Below are 27,324 nucleotides of genomic sequence, written 5' to 3'. Positions count from 1 at the left end.
GGGCCAGATCATCCCGCGCCCCCCAGGACCCCGGAGCCCGCCCACGCCGCCAGGTACCGCCGGTAAGGGAACTAGCCTGATCCACGCTAGCGGGACCGGCAAAAAACCAGCGGGACTTCGGCCAACCGCGGGCCGGAGAATTTGGGCAGCCCCGGGGCCCATTGAGTCGCGCCGGTCCCCGCCATTCTCCGGGGTGGGTGGCGCGACTCACGCCTCAATGACTTTTGGAGGGCCGGAGAATTCGGCGGCCGGCAGGGGACGGGATTCACGCCGACCCCCGACAATTCTCTGACCCGGCGGGGGGGTTGGAGAATCCCCCCAGAGTGTGAGAAACACTGGAGGCTGTGTCTGAGACCATTGTAAACCAATTGAGGATAACCTTGCTCCCATCCGATTGAAGTTTGTAAAGGCCTGTGAAACAGTAAAAGAGCATGGCATGGCGATTAAGGGCATGGAAGTGGTTCTTTTGAAGTACGGTGAACAAATCGCTTTGCTGGAGACTGAGATCACCCAGATGGCCAGTGAAAATAAGGCACTGAGGGCCAAGGTCGATGATATGGAGAATCACATGAGGTTGCCCCTCGGAGTGTATATAATGCCCAACACCAACATAGTTCTTCTCGAAGATGTTTGTGAAGACAGTGGGGGAGGTTGGATTCACCACCTCTTATGAGTTGGATCAAGCACATTGAAATGAAAAAGAAAAAAAAATAAATGAAACATTGAACACTCAGGCAGAGGCCCTGACCCAATGAGCCACCACAGGCTGTTATTGTGCGTTTCCACAGCTACCAGGAGAAGGAACAGGTCCTGAAATTGGCTAAGGAGCATCACAAATTAAGTGGGAAGGTCACATCATCAGGCTTTACCAGGACATTGGGGATGAACTGGCAAAGAAGCGGGCAGTGTTTACCAAGGCCAAAGTTGTCCTGGGGAAGAGTGAAGTTCAGTTTGGGGTGGTGTGCCTAGCATGGCTCCAGTGACTTATAAGATGAAGGACTATTATTTTGATGCGCTGATGCCTTTGTAAAGAACATGGGCTCGGTTGAGTTGATCATGTTTTTTTTGAGGTTTTTGATTGTTGGGCGAAGGAAATTAGGTGTGGAAAGTTGTCGGGGTTCCTTGTACATACATGTATTTCTCTGTCCTTGGGTGGGATGATTGTTTAATATGTTGGATGTTGGTGGGGGCTTAATGTTAAGAGGGGTGTTGTTTTTTGTATTATAGTTGTTCTGGGGAATATATAGCTCCTGTTTGGAATATGATGTTTAAAGGGGTTTTATTCCACTTTGCGTTTTCAGTTTGGGCAGAATGTTTTTTTTCAATTTTACCCTGGGTAGGGGCTGCCTTGTTAGCTGAAGAGATTGCTAGGTAACAGGAGCGAAGTGGTGGGGGCAGCTCATTATACTAGTTTGGTTTAGGATAATGAGCTTAGTGTTTTCATTTTGTTTGGGGTTAGGGTTAGTTGGGCGAGTTTCATTCATTTTGTGTTTATTGGAATGTAAATTTGGGTGTGGTATTGTTTGAGGGTTGGGGGGGGGGTAGGGCTAGTTTGCTGATGGTGACTACAGATTTCTATTGGTTTTGTCTTGTTGGGTTTGGTGGCTATCTTGGGTGGGCCTAATGCCCATGCTCTCGAAGTAGTTTTAAATAATCTCTTTTGGTGGGAATGACTGAGTCCGGGTCGGGGGGTGAGTGGTGGGAGGCCCGCAATTCGGATGGTCACCTGGAATGTAAAGACGTTGGTAGCCCAGTGAAAAGGTTGAGTGTATTCGCCCACCTGAAAAGTTTGAGTGCTGATGTGATGATTTTGCAGAGACCCAATTGTGGTTAAGGGACCAGACTGGATTGCAGAAGGGGTGGGTGAGCCAGGTATTTCATTTGCACTTTGATGTTAGGGCCAGTGGGGAGGTGATTTTAATTAATAAACAAGTTAAATTTTTGGCCACCAAGATCGCAGCGGAGAAATGTTATGGTCAATGGGTCTTCAGGGGCTGGTTTAGCTCACTGGGCTAAATCGCTGGCTTTTAAAGCAGACCAAGCAGGCCAGCAGCACGGTTCGATTCCCGTACCAGCCTCCCCGGACAGGCGCCGGAATGTGGCGACTAGGGGCTTTTCACAGTAACTTCATTGAAGCCTACTCGTGACAATAAAGCGATTTTCATTTTTCATTTTCATTTAGCGGGTGCTTTGGTGGTCCTTGGCCAATGTAAATGCACCAGACCAGGATGATACAGGGTTTATTAGGATTTTGTTGCCCTCCTTTCCTGGCTTGGATTCACATCAACTAATTTTGGGGGCGAGACTTAAACTGTGTTCAAGATCCAAAATTGGCTCAGGTCACTGGCTCCATCAGGAGTGGCAAAGGCGTTGTTGGCATTTATGGAGAAGATGGAAGGAATTGCAGATTTGTGGCATTTTTTGCATCCGAGGGATAAGGATTTTTTGTTTATTTCCCATGTCCATCAGGTGTATTCTCGGATTGACTTTTTTCTGGTGGGTAGATCTCTTCTCCCCTGGGTGAAGAGGGCAGGCTATTCAGCTATTTTGATTTCGGACCATGCTCCACACTTTGTTGACTTGGTTCTAGAGTTGGGTCCATCTCAGTGGGCTCCATATAGGTTGGATACAGCATTGTTAGCAGATAAAAGATTTTTCAAAAGTATTTCCTCTGCCATTGAGGAATATGTCACGTTTAACAAGAGCAAGTCTTTTTTACGAGGTTCACAGTATCCCTCGTCATCCAAGACTCCCTAAACTTCCAATAGTTATTCTTCGTTCTTTCAGGAACCTGAATTTCCTGAATCCTAATCAACTGCAGCTTGAAAGACTCCCACATGTCTGATGTTGATTTACTATCAACAGCCCCACCGAATCCAAATTCTTCAATTCCTGTCTAATGTTATCGTAATTTGCTTTTCCCCAGTTTCGCACCTTAATGCAAGGGTTACCCTCAAGCCTATCCATAAGTACCTAAAACTTTTTTTTAAAATAATTTTTATTAAGATTTTCACAAAATATAAACAACAAAACAATATTAACAAAACAACCATGGTACAAACCCAAGAACAACACCCACCCAAATACAAAAGCAACTGCAAACAAAAGAGAAAAAAACCCCCAAACAACAAAAGGGAAAGAGATAACACCCGCCCCATCCCACAAACCCATGTTTACAGTTCTCCCTCCCACCGAACCAAACCCCCCCCCCCCAAAGAACCCTTGTACTGATCCCCTCAGGGCAAATTTCACCTTCTCCAATTTAATGAACCCCGCCATATCATTGATCCAGGCCTCCACGCTTGGGGGGCCTCGCATCCTTCCATTGGAGCAAGATCCTCCGCCGGGCTACTAGGGACGCAAAGGCCAGAACACCGGCCACTTTCGCCTCCTGCTCTCCCAGCTCCACTGCAACCCCAAAAATTTCGAGTCCCCAGCCTGGCTTGACCCTGGATCCCACCACCCTCGACACTGTCCTTGCTACCCCCTTCCAAAACCCCCCCAGCACTGGGCATGCCCAAAACATATGGGCGTGATTCGCTGGGCTCCCCGAGCAACTAGCACGCCTGTCTTCGCCCCCGAAAAACCTACTCATCCTCGTCCCAGTCATGTGGGCCCTATGCAGCACCTTGAACTGTATAAGGCTAAGCCTCGCACAGGAAGAGGAGGAATTCACTCTCTCCAGGGCATCCCCCCACATCCCCTCCTCAATCTCCTCACCCAGCTCATCTTCCCATTTCCCCTTCAGTTCCTCCACCGAGGCCTTGTCTACCTCCTGCATTACACCGGTATGTGTCCAAAATCCTCCCTCCCTCCAACCCACACCCCCGAGAGCACCCTGTCCCGTACCCCACGTGGGGGCAGCAAGGGGAACCCCTTCACCTGCCACCTGGAAAACGCCCTAACCTGCATGTACCTAAACATGTTCCCCGGGGGGAGCACAAAATTCCCCTCTAGCTCCCCCAAGCTCCCGAATCTCCCCTCCACAAACAGGTCTCTCAACCTCCTAACCCCTACACTGTGCCAGCCCAGAAATCCGCCATCAATGCTCCCTGGGACAAACCGATGGTTCCCCCATATCGGGGCCTCCATCGAGCCCCCCAATTCTCCCCTATGCCGTCTCCATTGCCCCCAAATTTTGAGGGTAGCCGCCACCACCGGGCTCGTGGTATACCTCGTTGGAGGGAGCAGCAACGGCGCCGTTACCAGCGCCTCCAGGCTCGTGCCCACACAGGACGCCACCTCCATCCTCTTCCATGCTGCCCCTTCCCCATCCATTACCCACTTACGCACCATCGCTGCGTTTGCAGCCCAGTAGTACCCACAAAGGTTGGGCAACGCCAGCCCCCCCTATCCCTGCCCTGTTCCAGGAACACTCTTCTCACCCTCGGAGTCCCATGCGCCCACACAAATCCCGTAATACTCCTGTTGACCCTCCTAAAAAAGGCCTTCGGGATAAGGATGGGGAGGCACTGGAACAGAAACAAAAACCTCGGATGCACCGTCATCTTAACGGACTGCACCCTCCCTGCCAGTGACAGCGGTAACATATCCCACCTTTTGAACTCCTCCTCCATCTGCTCCACCAACCTTGTGAGGTTGAGCTTGTGCAGGGCCCCCCAGCTCCCAGCCACCTGGACTCCTAGGTACTTGAAGCTCTTCCCTGCCTGCTTCAGTGGGAGCCTACCAATCCCCTCCTCCTGATCCCCCGGGTGCACCACGAACAACTCGCTCTTGCCCAGGTTCAGCTTATACCCAGAGAAACCCCCGAATTCACTAAGAATCCTCATCACCTCCGGCATCCGCCCCACCGGGTCCGCCACATAAAGCGACACTCGATGCTCCTCCCCACCCCGCACCAGGCCCCTCCAGTTCCCTGACTCCCTCAACGCCATGGCCAGGGGCTCAATTGCCAACGCAAAGAGCAAGGGGGACAGGGGACACCCCTGTCTCGTCCCCCGGTACAGCCGAAAGTACTCCGACCTCCTCCTATTCGTGGCTACACTCGCCATCAGGGCCTCATAGAGCAACCTCACCCAATGGACAAACCCCTCCCCAAACCTAAACCTCTCCAACACCTCCCACAGATACCCCCACTCAACCCTATCAAAGGCCTTCTCCGCATCTAATGCCACCACTATCTCTGCCTCCCCTTCCACAGCCGGCATCATAATAACGTTGAGGAGCCTTCGTACGTTTGTATTCAACTGCCTTCCCTTCACAAACCCCGTCTGGTCCTCATGAATGACCCCCGGCACACAATCCTCTTCTTGTGGCTAGGATCTTTGCCAGCAGCTTAGCGTCGGCGTTTAGCAGCGAAATCGGCCTATATGACCCGCACTGCAGAGGGTCCTTGTCCCGCTTCAGGATCAAGGAAATCAGCGCCCGTGACATAGTTGGGAGCAAAGCCCCCCCCCCTCCCTTGCCTCGTTAAAGGTCCAGAGCAAGAGGGGGCCCAACAGGTCCGCATACCTTTTATAAAATTCCAGCGGAAACCCATCCGGCCCCGGTGCCTTCCCCAACTGCATGCTCCCTATCCCTTTAACCAACTCCTCCAGCTCGATCGGCGTCCCCAGTCCTTCCACCTGCTCCTCCTCCACCCTCGGAAATCGCAGCTTGTCCAAGAAGCGCCCCATTCCACCCCCCTCCACCGGGGGTTCAGACCGGTACAGTTCCCCATAGAAGTCCCTGAAGACCCCATTAACATCTACCCCCCTCCGCACCACCTTCCCAGCTCTATCCGTTACTCCCCCAATCTCCCTGGCCGCGTCCAGCTTTCGGAGTTGGTGTGCCAGCATCCTGCTCGCCTTCTCCCCATATTCATACACCGCCCCCTGTGCTTTCCTCCACTGAGCTTCCGCCTTTCTGGTAGTCAATAGGTCGAACCTGGCCTGAAGGCTACGCTTCTCCCCCAGCAATCCCTCCTCCGGAGCCTCCGCATATCTCCTATCCACCCTCACCATCTCCCCTATCAGTCTCTCAGTCTCCCTTTGCTCCCCCCTCTCCCTATGGATTCGGATGGAAATCAACTCCCCTCTAATCACCGCCTTCAATACCTCCCAGACCGTCCCCACTCAGACCTCCCCGTTGTCGTTGGCCTCAAGGTACCTCTCAATACACACCCGAACCCTCTCGGCCACCTCCTCATCTGCCAGCAGCCCCACCTTCAAGCGCCAGAGCGGACGTTGGTCCCTCTCCTCTCCCAGTCCGAGGTCCACCCAGTGCGGGGCATGATCTGAAATGGCAATGGCGGAGTATTCCGCATCCTCCACCCTCGAAACCAACCCCCTACTCAGGACAAAAAAAATCAATCCTCGAATAGGCCTTATGCACGTGGGAGAAAAACGAGTACTCCCTGGCCCTTGGCCTCGCAAACCTCCAGGGATCCACCCCCCCATCTGGTCCATAAATCCCCTCAACACCTTAGCCGCCGCCGGCCTCCTACCCGTCCGGGACTTGGATCGATCCAATGGGGGATCCAGCACCGTGTTGAAGTCCCCATGATCAGGCCCCCCACCTCCAGGTCCGGAATGCGGCCCAACATTCGTCAAATAAACCCCGCATCGTCCCAATTTGGGGCGTAAACATTCACCAACACCACCCGCTCCCCCTGCAGCTTACCACTCACCATCACATACCTCCCGCCACTGTCAGCCACCACATTTAACGCCTCAAACATCACCTTCTTCCCCACCAGGATCGCCACCCCCCGACTCTTCTCATCCAGCCCTAAGTGAAATACTTGGCCCACCCATCCCTTCCTCCGCCGGACCTGGTCCGCCACTTTCAGGTGTGTCTCTTGGAGCATGGCCACATCCGCCTTCAGCCCCTTCAAGTGCACAAACACCCGGGCCCGTTTGACTGACACATTCAGCCCCCTCACATTCCAGGTTATCAGCCGGATCAGAGGGCTCCCTGCCCCCCTTCCCTGCCAATTAGCCATAACCCATCCCCTGCCCACCACTGGCCAGCGTCCCCCGCTCTGCCAGTTCCCCACGGCGGCAACCCCTCCCCCAGGCTAGGACCCCTCCTAGCCGCGCCTCTCCCTTCATAGCACTCCCGTGAGCCAGCTAACTTCTGCTAACCCCGGCGACTCCCGCCCTACCTCCGATTCCTCCCCACGTGGGACTACCCCTCCTCCTTCGTGCCCATCAGCAGGCCCTCCTCCTCCCCTCCCCCCCCCCTCCCCCCCCCGCTCTTGTGCGGGAAAAAAAACCAGCCGGCAACGGCCCGCGCTTCTCAGCCCCGACTCCGCCCCCACCATCTCACAGCGCGGGAAACCAGAGAAAAGCCCGCGCTTTCGCCCTGCCCAGCCCCACCCCCTCTAGGGCAACTCCCATTGCCAGTCCCCCCCACAAGCTCCCCGCACTCCCCATTTACCCCCCTGCCCGAACCCGTCCACCAGACCCATACAAAAAAGACATAACGACATCACCCCACCCACCCTAAAGCCAACCCACATCTTGCATTAAACAGAGTAAACACAAGTACATTATCATACAACATCCCCCATCTTAGACCCTCCGTTTGAGTCCAGTTTCTCGGCCTGCACAAAGGCCCACGCCTCCTCCGGGGACTCAAAATAATGGTGCCGGTCCTTGTAGGTGACCCACAGACGCGCCGGCTGCAACATGCCAAACTTCACGCTCCGTCTGTGGAGCACCGCCTTCGTCCGGTTAAACCCGGCCCTCCGCTTCGCCACCTCCGCACTCCAGTCCTGGAAGATCCGCACCTCCGTGTTCTCCCACTTGCTGCTCCGCTCCTTCTTGGCCCACCGGAGCACGCGCTCACGATCCACGAACCGGTGAAACCGCACCAACACTGCCCGCGGCGGCTCGTTCTCCTTGGGCCTCCTAGCCAGAATTCTGTGGGCCCCCTCCAACTCCAGGGGCCCCTGGTAGGACTCAACTCCTATCAGCGAGTTCAGCACAACAACCACGTAGGCCGCCAGGTCCGACCCCTCCATCCCCTCCGTGAGGCCCAGGATGCGCAAATTCTTCCGCCTCGACCGGTTGTCCAGCTCCTCGAACCGCTCCTGCCACCTTTTATGGAGTACCTCGTGCATCTCCACCTTCCCCGCAAAGGCCACGGCCTCATCCTCCCTTCCAGAGACCTGCTTCTGCAGCTCCCGGATTGCGGCCCCCTGGGCTGTCTGAGTCTCCATCAGCTCTCTGGTGGTAGCCTTCAGCGACTCCAGCAGCTCCACCTTAAGCTCCTGGAAGCAGCACAGCAGAGTCTCCTGCTGCTCCTGCGCCCACTGCCTCAGCTCCTCCAGGCCTCCGCCGGCCGCCATTTTGTTTTTCTTCCCCTGCTTTTCCAGGGATGCTTCCACCGTTTTTCTTCTTACCCCACTCCTGGCCCGGACCATAGGACCGTAGGGATCGACTCCAGTCCCCTTCCCACGTCTGGATTCGTCGGCGAAGTTCCGTTGGGGGACCTGAAAAGAGCCCCAAAGTCCGTTATTCGTGGGAGCTGCCGAACATGCGGCTTAGCTCCGCATTGCCGCCACCGGAAGTCCATAAGTACCTAAAACTTACGGAATGATGGTAACTACAGTACTCCCAAAATTTTCCCTTACTGAAATCTCAACCACCTTTATTTCTTTGATTCTCAAGAAGGACAATGTCCCGACATTGTGTGGGTCATACCATCTGGTTTCACTTCAGGTGTCAAGCTACAATAAAAAAAAATGTTTTTATTGGTTTTCACATTTTATGTTACACATTTCAGTTCACAAGATAAGTTGCAAGTTGCAACACCGTGCCTAATACAAAACAAGAACAACCAAGGAAAAATTAAAATTACAAAAGGGGTAGACCAAAGAGCAAAAATGAAAACAGAAACAAAGATCACGGTATATATTTATACCTCCCATCCCCACTTGGCCTAACTACTTCAGCTATACTCCCCAGTGTGTCCCGAGCGTGTATTGACCGGCGTGTTTATTTATTTATTGTTCACTCTGGTTTTCCCCAAACCAGTCCTTTGCGGCTCTGTCCCTTGTACCTCAAGGTCTTTTTTTATGAGCTTTCACCCCCTCCTTTCCATCCTTCCCCCTCCCCCCAACCCTCCTTCCCTCCCCCCTCCCTTTCCTTTTCCTTTATATTCTATGGCTCATCTGTGCCTTCCCCCTCCCCACCCCCTCCCCGCCTCTTCCTCCCTCGCTCTACTGGTTGCTGGCTATGAACAGGTATTGGAACAAGTTGGGAAAGGCGTCCGCGTCCTGCGGAAGCACACTACCGACCCTCGGATTGCAAATTTAATCTTCTCCACGTGGAGGAATTCTGAGTCAGACAGCCAGTCTGCAGCTTTGGGTGGTGCTGCCGATTGCCAGCCAAGCATGATTCTTCGGCAGACGATTAAGGAGACAAAGGCTAGGGTGTCAGCCCCCTTCCCCTAAAAGGGTTCTGGCTGCTCTGAGACCCTGAATATCGCTACTTTTGGACATAGCTCCACCTTCACCTCCACAACTTTGGACATTGTTTCAAAGAAGGTCGTCCAGAACCCGACAAGTCTGAGGCAGAGAGAAAATGCTGGAAATGCTGAGGCAGGCCTAGAACATGTGGGGGTGGTTAGACCAGCCTCCCTGATACTGTTCGCATTTGTCCTCCACCTCCGTTTATACAGTAAATGGCAGATTCCTTCGGAGCATTGATATGCAGAGGAATCTGGGCGTTCAGGTCCATAGTTCCATGAAAGTGGCAATGCAGGTAGATAAGGTGGTCAAGAAAGCATACGGCATGCTTGCCTTCATAATAATAATAATTGCTTATTGTCACAAGTATTTTTCAATGAACTTACTGTGAAAAGCCCGCAGTCGCCACATTTTGGCACCTGTTCAGGGAGACTGGTACGGGAATTGAACCCGCACTGCTGGCCTTGTTCTGCATTACAAGCTAGCTGTTTAGCCCACTGTGCTAAACCAGCCCCTGGTCATTGGCTGGGGCATTGAGTACAAGAGTTGGCAGGTTATGTTACAGTTGTATAAAACTTTAATTAGGCCACATTTGGAATATTGTGTGCAGTTCTGGTCGCCACACTACCAGAAGGACTTGGATGCTTTGGAGAGAATGCAAAGAAGGTTTACCAGCATGTTGCCTGGTCTGGAGGGTGTTAGCTATGAGGAGAGGTTGAATAAACTCGGATTGTTTTTGTTGGAAAGATGGAGGCTGAGGGGAGAACTGATTGAGGCTCACAAAATTACGAGAGGCATAGACAGGGTGAATAGTAGGAAGCTTTTTCCCAGGTTGGAAGACTCAATTACATGGGGGCGCAGGTTCAAGGTGAGAGGTGGAAGTTTAGGGGAGATGTGCAGGGAATGTTTTTCACAGAGGATGGTGGGTGTCTGGAACGTGTTGCCAATGGAGGTGGTGGAGGCAGGCACGATGGCAACATTTAAGATGTATTAACAGATTATAAACCACAAAATGTATTTTCAAACTATAAGTGCTAAAAGTTGTAAATACTTACCGACCTTACCCACTACTTACCAATCAGCTCTCTTCCTTGTAGCCTCCGTTGCAGCAGGGAAAGACCCCTCTCTGAAGATTTAATGTTACACAGCAGGGAGAAAAAGCAAAGAGCACCTCCTCCTGCTCTGCACTGAATTCCCACTATGCTTCAAATTCTCAAGTTTAAAGCTCCCTCTGTCTGTGCCTCCCTCCGGATGTGGCCTCTCCCACGGTTAGGCCGAAGTGTCTCATCTGATAACATGTTCGGATTGTGGCTACCAACACTGGGCTTCTCGAGTACTTGGTTGGAGGGGTTGTGACTAGGGCTCTGGGGTGTCCCAATGCAGGAACTCTCCTCCATCTTTACTCATTCCTTTTCCGGTTCCTTCACCCATTACCTCACTCTTTCTGCCGTGGTAGAACTATAGGTTTGGGAACTCCTCAGTGTAACAAAGGGCCCTCAAAGAGACCCCGACCACCCCCCAGCCCCAACGCACAGTGGGAGAACCATAGAATTTACAGTGCAGAAGGAGGCCAATTGGCCCATCGAGTCTGCACCGGCTCTTGGAAAGAGCATCCTACCCAAGGTCAACAGCTCCACCCTATCCCCATAACCCAGTAACCCCACCCAATACTAAGGGCAATTTTGGACACTAAGGATAATTTATCATGGCCAATCCACCTAACCTGCACATCTTTGGACTGTGGGAGGAAACCGGAGCACCCGGAGGAAACCCACGCAGACATGGGGAGAATGTGCAGACTCCGCACAGACAGTGACCCAAGCCGGGAATCGAACCTGGGACCCTGGAGCTGTGAAGCAATTGTGCTAACCGCAATGGTACCGTGGTCCATGGCCCTCACCTGCACCCCCCAAACCCATGCAGGGCACCCCCAACTCGATCACACCCAAGCAAAAAATGCTAGCTTGACACCACAAAGCTGGCACCACCAGGCTGGCACCCAGATGGCACTGCCAGAGTGCCCAGTCTGCCAGGGTGCCACCCTGCCAAAAGGGCATGCACATGGGGAACCTTCAAACCCCTGGGCAGCCCAACTCCCCATGAGTGCCATGCCGTCTGGTCCCCATTCGTGGAGGCCAGTTGTTTTTAATTACGTTTTCTGAGTTACAAAGCTAGGGCCCAGAGTGTGGTCAGGGGCGAACCCCTGATCCAGCTCCTTGCCTGCTCCAAAAACCAATTCAAATTCAAATTGAATCCAATTCATGGTCCCCACAAGAGAGACATACCAGATCTGAGACAAAAGGCTCCTACACTTGAAATTAGCCAAAAGGCCGAGATTCGTGGAGGCCAGTACTGAACAGCGTCACCTAACGTCCCTGTAGCAAAGGAGATTGATTCCATGCCTTGGGTAACTCAGGAATCTGCACATTAAAGTGAGACTAGCTGTCTTGCTCTAAATGCAGATTTGCTAAAAGGTGATCCCGCCCACAGTGGCTGGGATTTACATCGCAACATCCCGCAAGATCGCGTTAGATCTCATGAGGCGTTGTCAGCCGGGTAGATCCCAGGAGCGGTGTGTCCTGGCTTTTATCGACCACGCTGCTCTGCGGCGAGCTGCTTTTTGGGTGCAGCGAGGCCATTAAATCGCGCCTCTGGGCTGTTTGGAACCCCAGGTTGTGGAATTTGGTTTGGGCTTGTTTGAACGTTAGTTCCTCCAGCTCTGTCCCTCTCCCTTGCTGGTTCACGGGGAAGATTTCACTCTTGCTCAGATTGAGTTTGTAGCCCGAGAAGGCACCAAAGTTTAAGAGCTTCATAATCCCTTCCATGCTGGCCTTGGGGTCCGAGATGTAGAGGAGCAGGTCATCCACATAGAATGAGACTCTCTGCTCTCTATCCCACCTCTGAATATCTCTCCACCCCTTCACTAATGGCTCAATTGCCAGGATTAACAGCAATGGCGACAGCAGGCATCGCTGCCTCGTGCCTCTTTACAGCTGGAAGTATTTAGAGCTGGTGATGTTTGGACATTAAGCTACTTGCCAAGGTGCTGACGCTTCGGCTGGAGCCTTGCCTCCCAAATATAATCTTGAAGAATCAAACGGGCTTCATGAAGGACTGAGTTTAGGAGGAACTTCTTCACCCAAAGGGTTGTGAATCTATGGAATTCCTTGCCCAGTGAAGCAGTTGAGGCTCCTTCATTACATGTTTTTAAGGTAAAGATAGATAGTTTTTTGAAGAATAAAGGGATTAAGGGTTATGGTGTTCGGGCCGGAAAGTGGAGCTGAGTCCACAAAAGATCAGCCATGATCTAATTGAATGGTGGAGCAGGCTCGAGGGGCCAGATGACCTACTCCTGCTCCTAGTTCTTATGTTCTTATGAAGGGTTGACAATTGACGGCCAATACACATAGTCTGTTAAATGCTGTCCTTTTTCCCTCCTCGGTGCCCGATTGTTTCTCTCGATGGTGAAAAGGCATTCGATAGAGTGGAGTCGGAGTATCTATTTGAGGCTCTTGGGAGGTTTGGTTTTGGCCACAAATGTATATGCTGGATCCCTCGATTTTATAAGGCCCTATTTCAAGTGTTTGTATGAATATCCTGAACTCTGGATATATTCCGTTGATCAGGGGCACGAGGCACTATTTGCTTTGGCAGTAGAGCTGTTTGCTATAACACTGAGGTGTTTTATTAAGTGGAGGGGGATAAATCGGGGAGAGGTGGAGCATCAGGTATCCCTTTGCATAGATAACCTGCTTCTCTATATCACGGACCCTGTATCCTCCATGGACGATATAATGAGGTTGTTCAGCATTTTTGGCTCCCTTTCTGGTTACAAGTTGAAGTTGGACAAGAGTGAATGTGCCCCAGTCAACCCCTTTGGGAGGAGAGCCAAACTGGGATGTAACCTTTTCACCTGGCCAAGGCTAGCTTCCGTTATCTGAGAGTCTGGTTGGCCAACAATTGGGCCTCACTTGTGTGGCAAAATTTGGGTCCAACTCCATCTACAAGTTTGCTGACGATATGACTATAGTGGGCTGGATCTCGAATAACGACGAGTCAGAATAGAGGAGGGAGATAGAGAACCTAGTGGAGTGGTGAAGCGACAACAATCTGCCATCAATGCTAGCAAAACTAAAGAGCTGGTCATTGACTTCAGAAAGCAAAGTACTGTACACACCCCTGACAGCCTCAACGGGGCAGAGGTGGAGATGGTTAGCAGTTTCAAATTCCTAGAGGTACACATCTCATAAACTCTGTCCTGGTCCACCCATGTCGATGCTATCACCAAGAAAGCACGACAGCGCCTATACTTCCTCAGGAAATTAAAGAAATTTGGCATGTCCACATTAACTCTTACCAACTTTTACAGATGCACCATAGAAAGCATCCTATCTGGCTGCATCACAGCCTGGTATGACAACTGCTCGGCCCAAGACCACAAGAACCTTCAGAGAGTCGTGAACACAGCCCAGTCCATCACACAAACCTGCCTCCCATCCATTGACTCCATCTACACCTCTCGCTGCCTGGGGAAAGCGGGCAGCATAATCAAAGACCCCCTCCTACTTGGCTTACTTACTCTTCCAACTTCTTCCATCAGGCAGGAGATACAAAAGTCTGAGAACACGCAAACAGATTCAAAAACAGCTTCTTCCCCGCTGTTACCAGACTCCTAAATGACCCTTTTATGGACTGACCTCATTAACACTACACTCCTGTCTGCTTCACCCAATGCCGGTGTTATGTAGTTACATTGTGTACCTTGTGTTGCCCTATTATGTATTTTCTATTATTTCCTTTTCTTTCCATGTACTTAATGATCTGTTGAGCTGCTCGCAGAAAAATACTTTTCACTGTACCTTGGTACTCGTGACAATAAACAAAATCCAATCCAAATCCACTTCATAAATTAAACTGCACTCGTCTGGTTGGTAGTATTAAAAGAGACTTGCAGAGGTGGGACAACCCCTATTCTTGGCGGGTAGGGTTCAGACTATTAGAATGAATGTGCTTCCGAATCAGCATCGCCCCATTTTTCTCCCCAAATCCTTTTTTGTTAAAATCAACAAAGTGATATCTTCCTTTATTTGAATCATTACAGATCCAGAGAGAGAAATAATCCCAGGTTAAAGAGGTGTGAATTGTCTCAAACCAGGACAGTTGGTAGGATTTTGCAAGTCCAGGCCAGATGGTGGGGGGTGAATGTAATGCGACACAAATCCAAGATCCCGGTTGAGTCCACTACTTTCCTGGGGCGGAGAAACTACAACATCTTCTTCGCAGCCTTCAACACATCATCAATGAAGATGAACACCTTGCCAAGGTCATCCCCACACCCCCACTACTGGCCTTCAAACAACCGCGCAACCTCAAACAAACCATTGTTTGCAGCAAATTACCAGCCTTCAGAACAGCGATCACGACACTACACAACCCTGCCAGGACAACCTCTGCAAGACATGCCAGATCATCGACATGGATACCACCATTACACGTGGAAACACCACCCACTAGGTACGCGGCACATACTCGTGCGACTCGACCAATGTAGTCTACCTCATACGCTGCAGGAAAGGATGTCCCGAAGTGTGGTACATTGGTAAGACCATGCAGACACTGCGACAACGAATGAACGGCCATCGTGCGACAATCACCAGGCAGGAATGTTCCCTTCCAGTTGGGGAACACTTCAGCAGTCAAGGGCAGTCAGCCTCTGATCTCCGGGTAAGTGTTCTCCAAGGCGGTCTTCAGGACACGCGACAACGCAGAATTGCCGAGCAAAAACTTATAGCTAAGTTCCGCACGCATGAGTGCGGCCTCAACCGGGATCTTGGATTCATGTCGCATTACATTCACCCCCCACCATCTGGCCTGGACTTGCAAAATCCTACCAACTGTCCTGGTTTGAGACAATTCACACCTCTTTAACCTGGGATTATCCCTCTCTCTGGATCGGTAATGATTTGATTACCCGCAAATGCTCGCATTCCAAGCATTGTCCGGCATCTCTGACTTCCTTTATTTGGGTGGATAGGACTCCCAGAATCCATGGCGCTTTGCTCCAAAGGGCAGGCAGTCGGGGGGCTTGGCCTTCCCCAATTTTTTGTTTTACTATTGGACAGTCAGGATTCAGAAAGTATTATTGTGATTAAGTGATCCCGGATCCAAATAGAGACAAATGGAAGTGCGCTCCTGTACTATCTCTAGTCTGCATGCAATAGTTACAGCGCCATTGCCTTTTTCCTCTGTTTGATTTTGATGAATCCAGTGGTGGGCTCCTCCCGGAGAATTTGAAAGTAGTTGCGACAGCATTTCAAGCTCCTTTCCCTGTTTTCGCTAGCCCCCCCCCCATTTGTAATAATCACCTTTTCCTACCAGTGGGTTTGGACTCGACATTTAAGTCTTGGGAGGGGAAGGGTCTGGGAGGTTTGGGGACCTCTTCATGGAGGGGAGATTTGCTAGTTTTAAGGAATTTAAGGAGTTATCTGAGAAATTCCAACTGCCCGGTTCCAGCCATTTCATGTATTTTCAAATTCCCGATTTTTAACGCAAGGCTTTTCCCTCCTTTCCTTTGGCACCACCCTTTTTTCTGTTGAAGAAGATTCTGTTGCTGGCTAGGCCTGAAGGGGGTTCAGTTCGGATATATATGGCCATTTCCTTTCAACAGACTCTGCTCCGTGAGTGGTGTGAGGACGAAATGGGAGAGCGAATTGGGTCCCATTCTTAATGGTGAGGTGTGGAGTGAGGCCTTTCACAGGGTCAACTTCATGTGCTCAGTTGAGTCTGATCCAGTTAAAGGTTTTGCATAATAATAATAATCTTTACTGTCACAAGTAAGCATACATTAACACTGCAATGAAGTTACTGTGAAAATCCCCTAGTCGCCACATTCCGGCGCCTGTTTGGGCACACAGAGGGAGAATTCAGAATGTCCAAATTACCCAATAGAACAAATGCCCACGTGCCTTGTAGGCTGTTCTTTGTATTTTTCAGCAACATGTTTACAAACAAACGATATATCATCAAGATTCAATGCTTTTCTTAGGCACCGTTTTTGGCTGCTGCTTTCTTAGACATTGCCAGCAAGATTTTTTGGATTGATTCCTGTTGGCAACACATTTTAGAAACCTGTAATTCCAGGTTCTGAAATGACTTCTAATAAAGGTGTGAGATTAGAGTCATGGTACATAAGGAGGCCATCAAACCCATGCTGGCTCTCTATAGAACAACCCAGTCAGACCTATACTGCTGCTCAATTCCCATAGCTCTGCAAGTTAATTTCTCTCAAGTGACTAACCACTTCCCTTTTGAAATCATTGAACGTTACCACATCCACTACGCCCACAGGCAATGAGTTTCAAGTTCTTACCAGTTGGTTGTGTACAAAAACCTCTTCCTCACATACTCATTGCATCTTTTGCCCCAAACCTTTAATCTGTGTCCCCTAGTCCTTGTACTATCAGCTAATGGGAGTAGATTTTCTTTGCCTAGCTTATCCAAAACCCATCAGAATCTTGTACACCTCTAACAGATTGCCCCACAGCCTCCTTTGGAATAGCCCCAGCTTCTCCAATCTAATGTCGCTAAATTCCCTCACCCAAGAATCATTCTGGTGAATATCCTCTGCCACTACTCAAGGACACCCACATCCTTCCATAAGTGTGGTCACTAGAAGTGGACACTGACTCTAGTTGTGGCCTAACCAGAGCTTGATAAGGTTCAGCACAACCTCCTGGCTTTTAATAATATAATAATCTTTATTGTCACAATTAGGCTTACATCAACACTACAGTTAAATTACTAGTCGCCACATTCCGGCGCCTGTTCGGGTACACAGAGGGATAATTCAGAATGTCCAAATTACCTAATAGCACGTCTTTCGGATCTTGTGGGAGGAAACCGGAGCACCCGGAAGAAACCCATGCAGGGGAGAACATGCAGACTCCACACAGACAGTGATCCAAACCGGGAATCGAACCTGGCACCTGGCGCTGTGAAACCATCGTGCTAACCACTGTACTACCATGCTGTGCTAAACAGTTCAAATTATAATGCCTAGGATTCCATATGCTTTGCTAATTATTCTCTCAATATGTCCTGCCATCTCTCGGACCTGTGCAGATGCACCCACAGGTCCCTCTATCCCTCCACACACTGTGCAATTAAGCATATATTGCCTCTATCATTTCTGCCAAAATGTACCACCTCACAATTCTCTGCATTAAATTACATTTGCCGCTTTTCTTCCTATTCTACCAACCTGTCGAGTATATCGGCTACATAAACCACATTCAGTGCATTTTCTATACTAATCTTTTGTGTTATTTTATCAAAAAAGTCAATTAGATGAGTCAAATACAACCTGCCTTCTACAAATCAGTACTAGCTTTCCTTAATTAATTCAAACTTCTCCAAATGACTAGTACTTTTTTACCCGATTATTATTTCTAAAACATTACCCACCACCCATGTTATCCTACCTGGCCTATAGTCACTAGGAATAGTATTGCATCCTTTTTTGAACAATGGTGTCACATTTGCCACTTTCCAATCTCCATCCTCACTTTCTTTTACAACTGAGGATGCATCCAAACCAGGCAACTTATCCAATATAACTATTGGCATAGTTTCAGGTACAACCTGCCGATAAATATTCACCCCGTCCATTATCTCTACCGTCTCTGCTTCTACTGATATTTTGTCAACAACCACTTCCTCACAAAACACTGATATAAAGTACTATTTTAGTTACTCCGGAAAAGTTAGAATTAAAACCTCTCCGAACTTCTAGGTAACGTGTCCAGACTGACCCCTCCCATAGGACTCCCCCCACCCTAACTCAACCGGATACTTTACCCGACCTGACGCTCCAAACTACATCCCTCCCCCAACATCCAGCTCCCCCATCCTCCAAATCCTTTCCACTTACCTGATGCACTTATCGTCTCCCTGGCCAGTCAATTTCAGTGGGAAATTTAAACTTATCCAGTTTATGGCAGCTAGTGCTGTAAAAAAGGGGTGTGCCCTCCTTCAATTTGCCTCTGCTGCACTTTGATGCTGGGCTTCGAAGACTGCTGCACTGCCCGGATCTTACCCAGTCTGAATCGGAAGGTTGGGTGAGAAGACAACCCACCACCACCTTCTGAAGGGCAAATAGGGATGGGCAATAAATGCTGGCATAACCAGTGACGCTCACATAAATTAATTTTAAAAAGCACACTGAAGAAATTTAGTCTAGGTAAGTGGGCACGTTGTGGCAATCCAACGCTGATCGTCACTCCGAGGAAGTTTTGACCCGTCATTTCTGATCTGAATTTGGCCTTTTTCACTTTCCTGTCTGACTCTCATTACCTTAACTTCCTTGTCGATCAAAAACCTAACCAACCAACTGTCCCATATTTAAAGGGATTGTCCCTTACTTTGATTGTTGGTCTTTCGTCCCATATTTCTACAACAGCCTGTGGAAGACTGAGCCTATTTCCTGTGAGCATGCACACTATGTCTATTCACCACCAAGGAGAGTTATGGTGACCAGCACCTCCCCGGTCCAAGAGTCCCTTATTTATTTTCTAAGAGTTGGTCACCCTGCATGCTATTGTTCAGAAAGTTGCCTTTAATGGTCACATTTCTGAAAGGCTTAAATCACATGACAGACCATTTCAGCAGTGGCCACTGTAATAAGGTACAATTGCACCATCTGCTGGTAGACCTACAGTACTGTATGAACAAATCCTCGCCAGAATTTCCACATAATAAAACAAAATGGGGTTTAAAGTTAACAATCATGCACGTGTATTATAGGTTTAAAACATGCACAGCAATTAATTCTGCAGTGCAGAAGCCCATGCCTGATATGAAAGGCAGTTTGGACCACTGCTGGTTTTTTTGAGGTTTGAGATTGAGGTTTTTTTGCCATGGAGATGTGTCTGAAATCAGTGCTGATCTCGATTTGATGTGGCACCTGTACTCATTATGGATTCCTAAATTTGTTTGCCTTAGTCAGAGCTTGCAATGTGTAAATGGTCCAAAATGTTGTTTTTTGTGCATCAAACCAGGAAGGAATAGGCCAGTCATTTTGTGATCAATTGATAAAGAACATTTATTAACTTAAATATAAGAACTATAATACACTACAAAAGTACACTTGATTGCACTGATGGCTAGACACAATATTACACGAAGTTATCTATTGTTCCCAACTACCGACGTTTTCTGAACTCTGAGACGACTCTTGTTCCCAACTAACATCCAATTATAGCTCTCTGAGCTAAATCCAGCACAGATTATTACCACGCTCGGGTTATTTGTCGACGCTTGGGAAAACCGTCTTTAGTTTCAGCGAAGGCATGGGCCGGGATTCTCCAATGCTAAGTGTTGACTCCGGTATAAACAACGGAGTGCTTCACGCCAGCGTCAACGAGCCTCTTGGCCCAGCGATTCTGCTTGCCACAAGGGGCCAGCATGGGAGTGGCGGGAAGCGCGGGTTCAGCACGGGCGTGGCGGGAAGCGCGGGGTCGGGGTCCCAGACTGGCGTCAGCGATGTGGCGCCGCCTAATTGACGCAGCCCCATGGCGCGCACAAATAGATGCGACCCCGACACACAGCCAACAGATCAAGATGGTGCCCAGCCGCGCAGCACTGCGGTTCATGGATCTTGATATAGAGACGCTACTGGACGCCCTCGAGGAGGGGAGAGAGGAGGGGGCGTCTGTACCCCAGACGGGGCCAGAGGGTCACAGCCAATGTTGCCCAGAATATGTGGAGGGAGGTGGGCGAGGCCGTCCGCGCTGTCGGGGTGACACCCAGGACAGGAGAGCAGTGCCAAAAGAAGCTCAACGACCTACTCAGGACAGCCAGGGTGAGTACCCAGCCCCCTACCCCCCACACATATGACACCGCACCCCCTCTCCCCAGGGGGACGGTACAACCCGGCCGTGACCTTCATGGCTGCACCCACCCATGCCAGTCGCATTGGCCGGGTGCCCTATGCACCCATGCCAACATAGACCCAACTACCAGACTGCATACGTCGGATCACCAAACAATGCTCATGTTTGTGTGCCCCCACCCCAAGGAGAAGAGCACCCATAACCAGCCAGAGCGGGAACAAACCTGAAGGGGTGCACATGAGTTGACCCCCTCACTGCGCATGAACTGGGGGCGCTGGACACAGCTGGAGGACCAGGAGGTTGCCGATGCCAAGATCGTGGGCGTGCCACCATGTGAGACCCCCCTGTCTGGCCCTGCCCCTCACCTCACCCCTCACCTCACTCGCCCCTCACCTCACTCATTCCTCACTCCTCACCTCATTCACCCCTCACCCCACCCCTCACCTCACTCGCCCCTCACCCCACGTCTCACTTGTCGGGGCTGGTTTAGCACAGGGCTAAATAGCTGGCTTTTAAAGAAGCAGGCCAGCAGCACAGTTCAATTCCCGTACCAGCCTCCCCGAGCAGGCGCCGGAATATGGCGACTAGGGGATTTTCACAGTAACTTCATTTGAAGCCGACTCGTGACAATAAGCGATTTTCATTTCATTTTTTTTTCATTCACCTCACTCACCCCTCCCCCAACCCCTCACCTCACTCACCCCTCCCCCCACCCCTCACCTCACTCACCCCTCACCCCACCCCTCACCTCACACCCCTCACCCCACCCCTCACCTCACTCACCCCTCAACCCACCCCTCACCTCACTCACCCCTCAACCCACTCCTCACCTCACTCACCCCTCACCTCACTCACCTCTCACCTCACTCACCCCTCACTCACCCCTCACCCCACCCCACTCACCCCTCACCCCACCCCACTCACCCCTCACACCCCTCACCTCACTCACCCCTCACCTCACTCACCCCTCACCTCACTCACCCCTCACCTCACCTCACTCACCCCTCACCCCACCCCACTCACCCCTCACCTCACCTCACTCACCCCTCACCCCACCCCTCACCTCACTCACCCCACCCCACTCACCCCTCACCTCACCTCACTCACCCCTCACCTCACTCACCCCTCACCCCACTCACCCCTCCCCAACCCCTCACCTCACTCATCCCTCACCACACCTCACCCCACACCTCACCTCACCCTCACCTCACTCACCCCTCACCTCACTCACCCCTCACCTCACTCACCCCTCACCTCACTCACCCCTCACCCACCCCTCACCCCACCCCTCACCTCACTCACCCCTCACCCCACCCCTCACCTCACTTACTCCTCACCACACCCCATCCCGGTCCGCCTGCCGAAACATGCATGGTGTATTGTGTCTTGCAGGACCACCCGGTGATCGTCCCAGCCCACCTGGCGGACTCCGCCCCCCGGCCAGCGCCAGGGTGGCCACTCCACAGGGATTCCCGTAGCGACGGGAAGGGCAGCCACAACAACAGCCCTCCGTCCCAGTCGAGCCACGAAACCATGACCCAGGGGACCAATACTCAGGACACTGACAGACAGGGCAGCATGACCCAGGGGATCAATACTCAGGACAGTGACAGACAGGGCAGCATGACCCAGGGGACCAATACTCAGGACACTGACAGACAGGACAGCACGACCCAGGGGACCAATACTCAGGACACTGACAGACAGGGCAGCATGACCCAGGGGACCAATACCCAGGACACAGACGGACATGAAGCCACAATACAGGACACTAGCACACAGGAGACGGACACAACTGACACCTCACCCCAGGGGATCCCCGAATACGGGTCTGATTGACGACACTGACTTTCCGTCATAGCTGTCTCCTACATCCTCCACCATCACAGAGACCTCGGTTGGGCTCTTTAGCGATTAGGCTTCTGGTACACTCGCTGCTGAGCACCACACAGTCGCCCTGGTACAGCAGGTGGAGGTAGGAGGGGCCGGACAGTTGGCGGGCAGACCGGCCCCAGCAACCAGCTGCCGCCCACACGGGTCCTGGGTTCCTGGAATTCCCACACCCACCCAGTGATCCGATGCAGTCAGAGACCCTCAGATGAGAGACGGGGATGACAGCCGGTTTCCAGCATTGGAGGAGTGCATCCGTTGGCATAAGCAGGGAATGCTCCCGGTCATGACTGCCACCCCGGCCGACACCGAACTGGTGGCGTCCGCGGTGGAGGCAATGGGGGCGATGGACATGGGTCGGAGTATGCAAGGCCTGGGGCTTTCCGTGCCAGCTGCACATCGCAGAGGCATTCAACACCGTGGACCGGTCTCAGCAAGCCATGGCCTAGTCTCATCAGGCCATCGCTGAGAGCATCGGCGCCATTGCCCGGGTGCTGGCCGACATTGCACAGACCCAGACAGGGATGGCCAACTTCCTGAGCTCCATGGCTGCAGGGGCTGGTTTAGCTCACAGGGCTAAATCGCTGGCTTTTAAAGCAGACCAAGCAGGCCAGCAGCACGGTTCGATTCCCGTACCAGCCTCCCCGGACAGGCGCTGGAATGTGGCGACTAGGAGCTTTTCACAGTAACTTCATTGAAGCCTACTCGTGACAATAATCGATTTTCATTTTTTTTTTCATTTCATACGTTAGACCCTGGTCGATACCAAAGCGGGTCTCCAGGACTGGCAGCGCCAGATGACGGGGGTGCCTCGGGTGTTGGATCTGCACCAACCCCCGTCCCATGGAGAGACCAGGGGCCATCGGGTACACCGAGGGAGGAGAAGGTGATGCGGCCCGTACTGGGTCCCCCTGCAGAAGCGGTTCCGGACCACCGCGACACCTTGGACTCCTCCCCCCACCCTCCCACCCCCCACCGGCCCTGGTGCATCTGGTGGGCAGCGGGCAGAACAAGGTGGCAACACACCATCTCGGGCGTCGAGATGCAGCTTGGCCCGTCCAGGCAGGGCCACCCCAGGAAACGACCGGCGAAGGGGACCCTGGTCACAGGACAGGAGTCTGCCTCCACACCTGCTGTATGGTTGGGGAAACACCTTGACATAGTCGTAGGGCTCGTAAGGCCAGAAAGCTAGACACTGAGTAAGTTGGCACGGGTGCAGGGCATTGACTAGTTTTAGGGGCTAGGGCACATGTATAGAACTTTTATTATTAAACACACTGTAAAACCGATGAAAGCTGCCTCTGTGCTCTGCCCGGATGCGTGCGGGGTGGGGCGTGAACTGAGTGCCAGTGTGGGTGAGGGGTGATGGAACACGTTGATCTTCGGTAAGTGTGTGACATGCGCACCCCGACCCCTGGGTCGCCCACGCCACCCCATCCCCAGCGAGACGACAGGGCCATGTGATGGTGTCCAGCCCACATGCAGGGACCACCCGGGTGGAGGGTTGTGCTGTGGCCATGAGTCAGACATTGTCTAATGATGTAGAGCTCACAGCTCATCACAGAGCAGGCAGTCATCATCCTCCATGCCATGGACCAGACTCGCTTTCACTGGCAACCGTGTGAGCCCAGCTGGTTGTGCCGCAGGTAGATGTGTAATGGAGGGTGGTGTTCATGCTGGTGATGTGGTGGCGGGGGAGGTGAGGGTGGTCGGTGGTTTGGGAGATGGACTTGGCTGGTGGTGATGTGGTGGCGGGGGAGGTGAGAGTGGTCGGTGGTTTAGGAGATGGGGTGGCTGGTGGTGAGGTGGTGCCATACTGTGTTGTCCGTGCCCATGTCCAGCAATCCCGCCCACCCTAGTCAGTGAAATGTGCGGCTATCAGCCCCTCCCGTGCTCGCTGGCCCAGTGGGTGGCGATGGGCAGCCCCCATGTCTCGTGTCTCCTGCATGCCCTGTCCATGGGGTCCTGGTAGGATATGTGGCGCCGGTACACATGCAGGCCTCATCGGGCGCCTCCATGGCCTTGACTCCGCCTCCTCCTCCCCCTCGGTATCCCCGTCCCGTGGCTTCTCCTCGTCGTGGTCATCCTCCTGTGCCTTTCGGGTAGGTGGCCCTACGGCCTGAGCGGCTGTCAGCTTGCCCCACTGCAATACGCTCCTCTGCTGCAATCTCCGCTGCCTCCCTGTAATGCCCCTGCTCCAGCTCCCACAGGGCTTTATGCAGGGCAGCGGCCCCAACCACCGCGGCCAACAAAGCTGGCAGATGCCCAAACATTATGATCTGCAGGGGGTGGAGGTTGACAAAGTTGCATCAGTGGGTATACCCCCCTCCAGAACCAGGTGCCATGGGCTACATTGTCAGCCTGGTGACCAGCGCACGCCCCACCTCCGCCCGCACCCTCGGTGCCCTGACACCTGTCGCTTGACCCTCCTGTTACGCCCACGGTCTGGTGGCACTGCCCTCACCGAGGGCTGCCCTGACACAGGGTTGTTCCAGTCACCGAGTGGGGACCCGTGCGGCATCTCCCAGGCATCGGTGCACGCTTTCCCAGGGTCCCCCCACGTCAACCTCTACCTCCTCTGGCCACAGCATCAATCAGCACGTCTGGTTGCCGCATTTTCAAACCATGTTGGCTTGACTTCGGCCCATCCGGGCCACGGTATCGCTGGGGGTCTGGAGAATCACAGCTCAGGCCTCCTCTGGCGATTTTCCAGGCGGTGCGGAATTAGCTGCGCCCACGCGTTTTTTTTTTGCCGCGTGGGAGTGTCATGTCGGCGTGAACGCCGACTCTCTGATCCGGTGCGGGCTCGGAGAATCCCGGCTGTGATCCTCTCAGTTCGATTTTTGGTTTTTAACTGGCTTCCCTTTTCGCAATAACTTATTTTCGGGGGAGACTGTTTTCTGCTACTGGGCGTGGTTGTGATGATAGTTCTACAGGTGGTTGGTCTAGATAGGACTCGTGATCAGTGCAGGTTTGGAGGGCTAAAGGGCTTGTTCCTGTGCTGTATTATTCTTTCTTCTTTGTTCTGTGTCCCTTTCTCCAGTCATTGTGCTATGGATATATCATTCTTTCCCTTTGATGTTACGCCACCCTGTGTTACCTCTTCTATACCCCTTTGTTTTCCTCTTGTCACGTAAGTAAACACTTGCTTTTTTCACTGCTATGCTAATTCACATATCAAAACATCCCTTCAAACAGCTGCACTTATCTAATACCCTTTTAATTTAATTTTATCCCAATTTCATTTTTTAATCTTAATTTTCCATAATTCTTAACTTTATGGAGGAAAGTCTTTATCAGAATTTTAACCTGTGTAAGGTATGCTGATAGTGATGCTATGTATATTTTGTTTCTATTTCAATTTTACAGGACAGTTTTTTTCTTTTGGTATCCATTTTCATGATGTTCTACCATATCATGTTATGATTTGTCAAATTTAATCACTGTCTTTTTATATTGTAGGTGATTCACAACTATGGTCATGGGGGCTTTGGTCTGACTATTCACTGGGGCTGTGCCATGGAAGTAGCAAACATCTTTGGCAGGATCCTTCAAGAGATGAAACCCAGCTGGAAATCCCAGTTGTAATTATTCACAGTCACATGTGCCTTGCTGCCTTACTGTCACTTTTGCTTCTTCCAATAATGATGAGAAATGGCTTAAAAACAGGTTGGAATTTTCGCAAACTTGGAAAGACTCCGGAGCCACTTAAAAATAGCGGGCGGGACCCAATTGCAGAACTCCTGCCCCCATTCTTTGCGCTTCAATTTTCACGAGTGTGGGATAAGGGTGCAGGTAGCCCACGCACTGCATTCCTGACCTGGCTCGCTTCATTGTGGTGAATTGCATCATCTAGGACCTGGCAATTTTCACGGAGTCTGCCCAGTTCCTGGATGACTAGTAGTTCATGACCCCCTCAGATGAGTCCTTCCATGCCCCTTCATCCAGTATTCACTATTTATGGTACCTATGAGCCATTTAGAAACAATGGTGTGTGTGGAACTGCTCAGAAAAAAACAGCCATTCACAAATTTTCCTTTGGAAAAAAAAGTTGTTCCTACAGCCCTGTAAAATGTCAATCAGCCAAACCATTAAACTATCAATAACAGAAACTTCAAACATTTCATAATCTTGGGCAAATAAACATTGAGATATTGACTAAAGGGATCACAGAAAGAACAACTGATCATAGCCACTTCAAGATGTCATCAAGCAAAATTAACAGTTGTCACCAATTGTCAAAACAGAACTCCCTACTGAGATAATACTTCCATGAGTTTGGGCTCTCAACCAAGTATGTATAATTAGGCCATCCACTTCTACTGAGAATTCTTACAACTCTTCTCATTTTGCATGTGTGAACTGGCTTGGAGGTGGCATTGGTGTTGTATGAGGATTGGAGGACCTTTTAAAAAAAATTTAGAGTACCCAATTCATTTTTTCCAATTAAGGACCAATTTTAGCATGGTCAATCCACCTACTCTGCGCATCTTTGGGTTGTGGGGCGAAACCCACGCAAACATGGGAGAATGTGCAAACTCCAGACGGGCAGTGACCCAGCCCGGATGGAACCTGGGACCTTGATGCCATGAGGCAGCAGTGCTAACCACTGCGCCACCATGCTGCCAAAGATTAGAGGACCTGACAGCCATTAACACAATTGGAACCAAGTCCCAGAGAACCAAACTGGACCTTCTAATCAGCCCACGTTAGCACTGGCCCACCCGTGTGACTGCCTATCCTCTATCTCCGGGGCTGACTGTTTCCCGAAAATTGCAACCTTCAGGGGTCTTTCTGCTGTGGCAAGACAGGAAATTTCCAGATTCGAGCTTCCCGCCATGGTTGCAAAAATTCAGCCCATCATATTGGCAAGTGATGAACCAATATAGTCTCCAAAATTTCCAAACTCCCCTTCCTCCATGCCCTCCAAGTTTCTCCTCCATTCGTCCATAGCTGAGTGTGTTTGTCCACACATCCACAAATAACCCCTTGCTAACTCTGGAAATTTGTAAGTGGGGAATTAGTGTGTCACTTACTTTGTGGCACAGTGCAATGGTACAAATTTATACTTGAGTGATTTATGTTGCTTTATAGTTTGCGTTTCAGAAATCACTTTGTGTCTTTTAAAAT

General features: G+C 51.3%; 1 protein-coding gene across 3 annotated transcripts in view; it reads left to right on the top strand.

Moving 5' to 3' along the window:
• Positions 1-26,306, top strand: part of LOC119977753 (D-amino-acid oxidase-like) — a 70,224-nt gene extending 43,918 nt beyond the window's left edge. For all 3 annotated transcript variants that reach the window (XM_038819135.1, XM_038818992.1, XM_038819063.1), the window contains one exon: positions 25,657-26,306. In XM_038819135.1, the coding sequence (XP_038675063.1) occupies positions 25,657-25,782 (126 nt within the window). In that variant the 3' untranslated portion in view covers positions 25,783-26,306. The remainder of the gene's footprint in view (positions 1-25,656) is intronic.
• Positions 26,307-27,324: the final 1,018 nt, after the last annotated feature.

The sequence above is a fragment of the Scyliorhinus canicula genome, chromosome 1 (genome assembly GCF_902713615.1).
Source record: "Scyliorhinus canicula chromosome 1, sScyCan1.1, whole genome shotgun sequence".
In the NCBI taxonomy this organism is placed as follows: domain Eukaryota; kingdom Metazoa; phylum Chordata; class Chondrichthyes; order Carcharhiniformes; family Scyliorhinidae; genus Scyliorhinus; species Scyliorhinus canicula.
The sequence above is the reverse complement of the archived record's forward strand: the minus strand, read 5'-3'. Positions and strand labels throughout refer to the sequence as shown.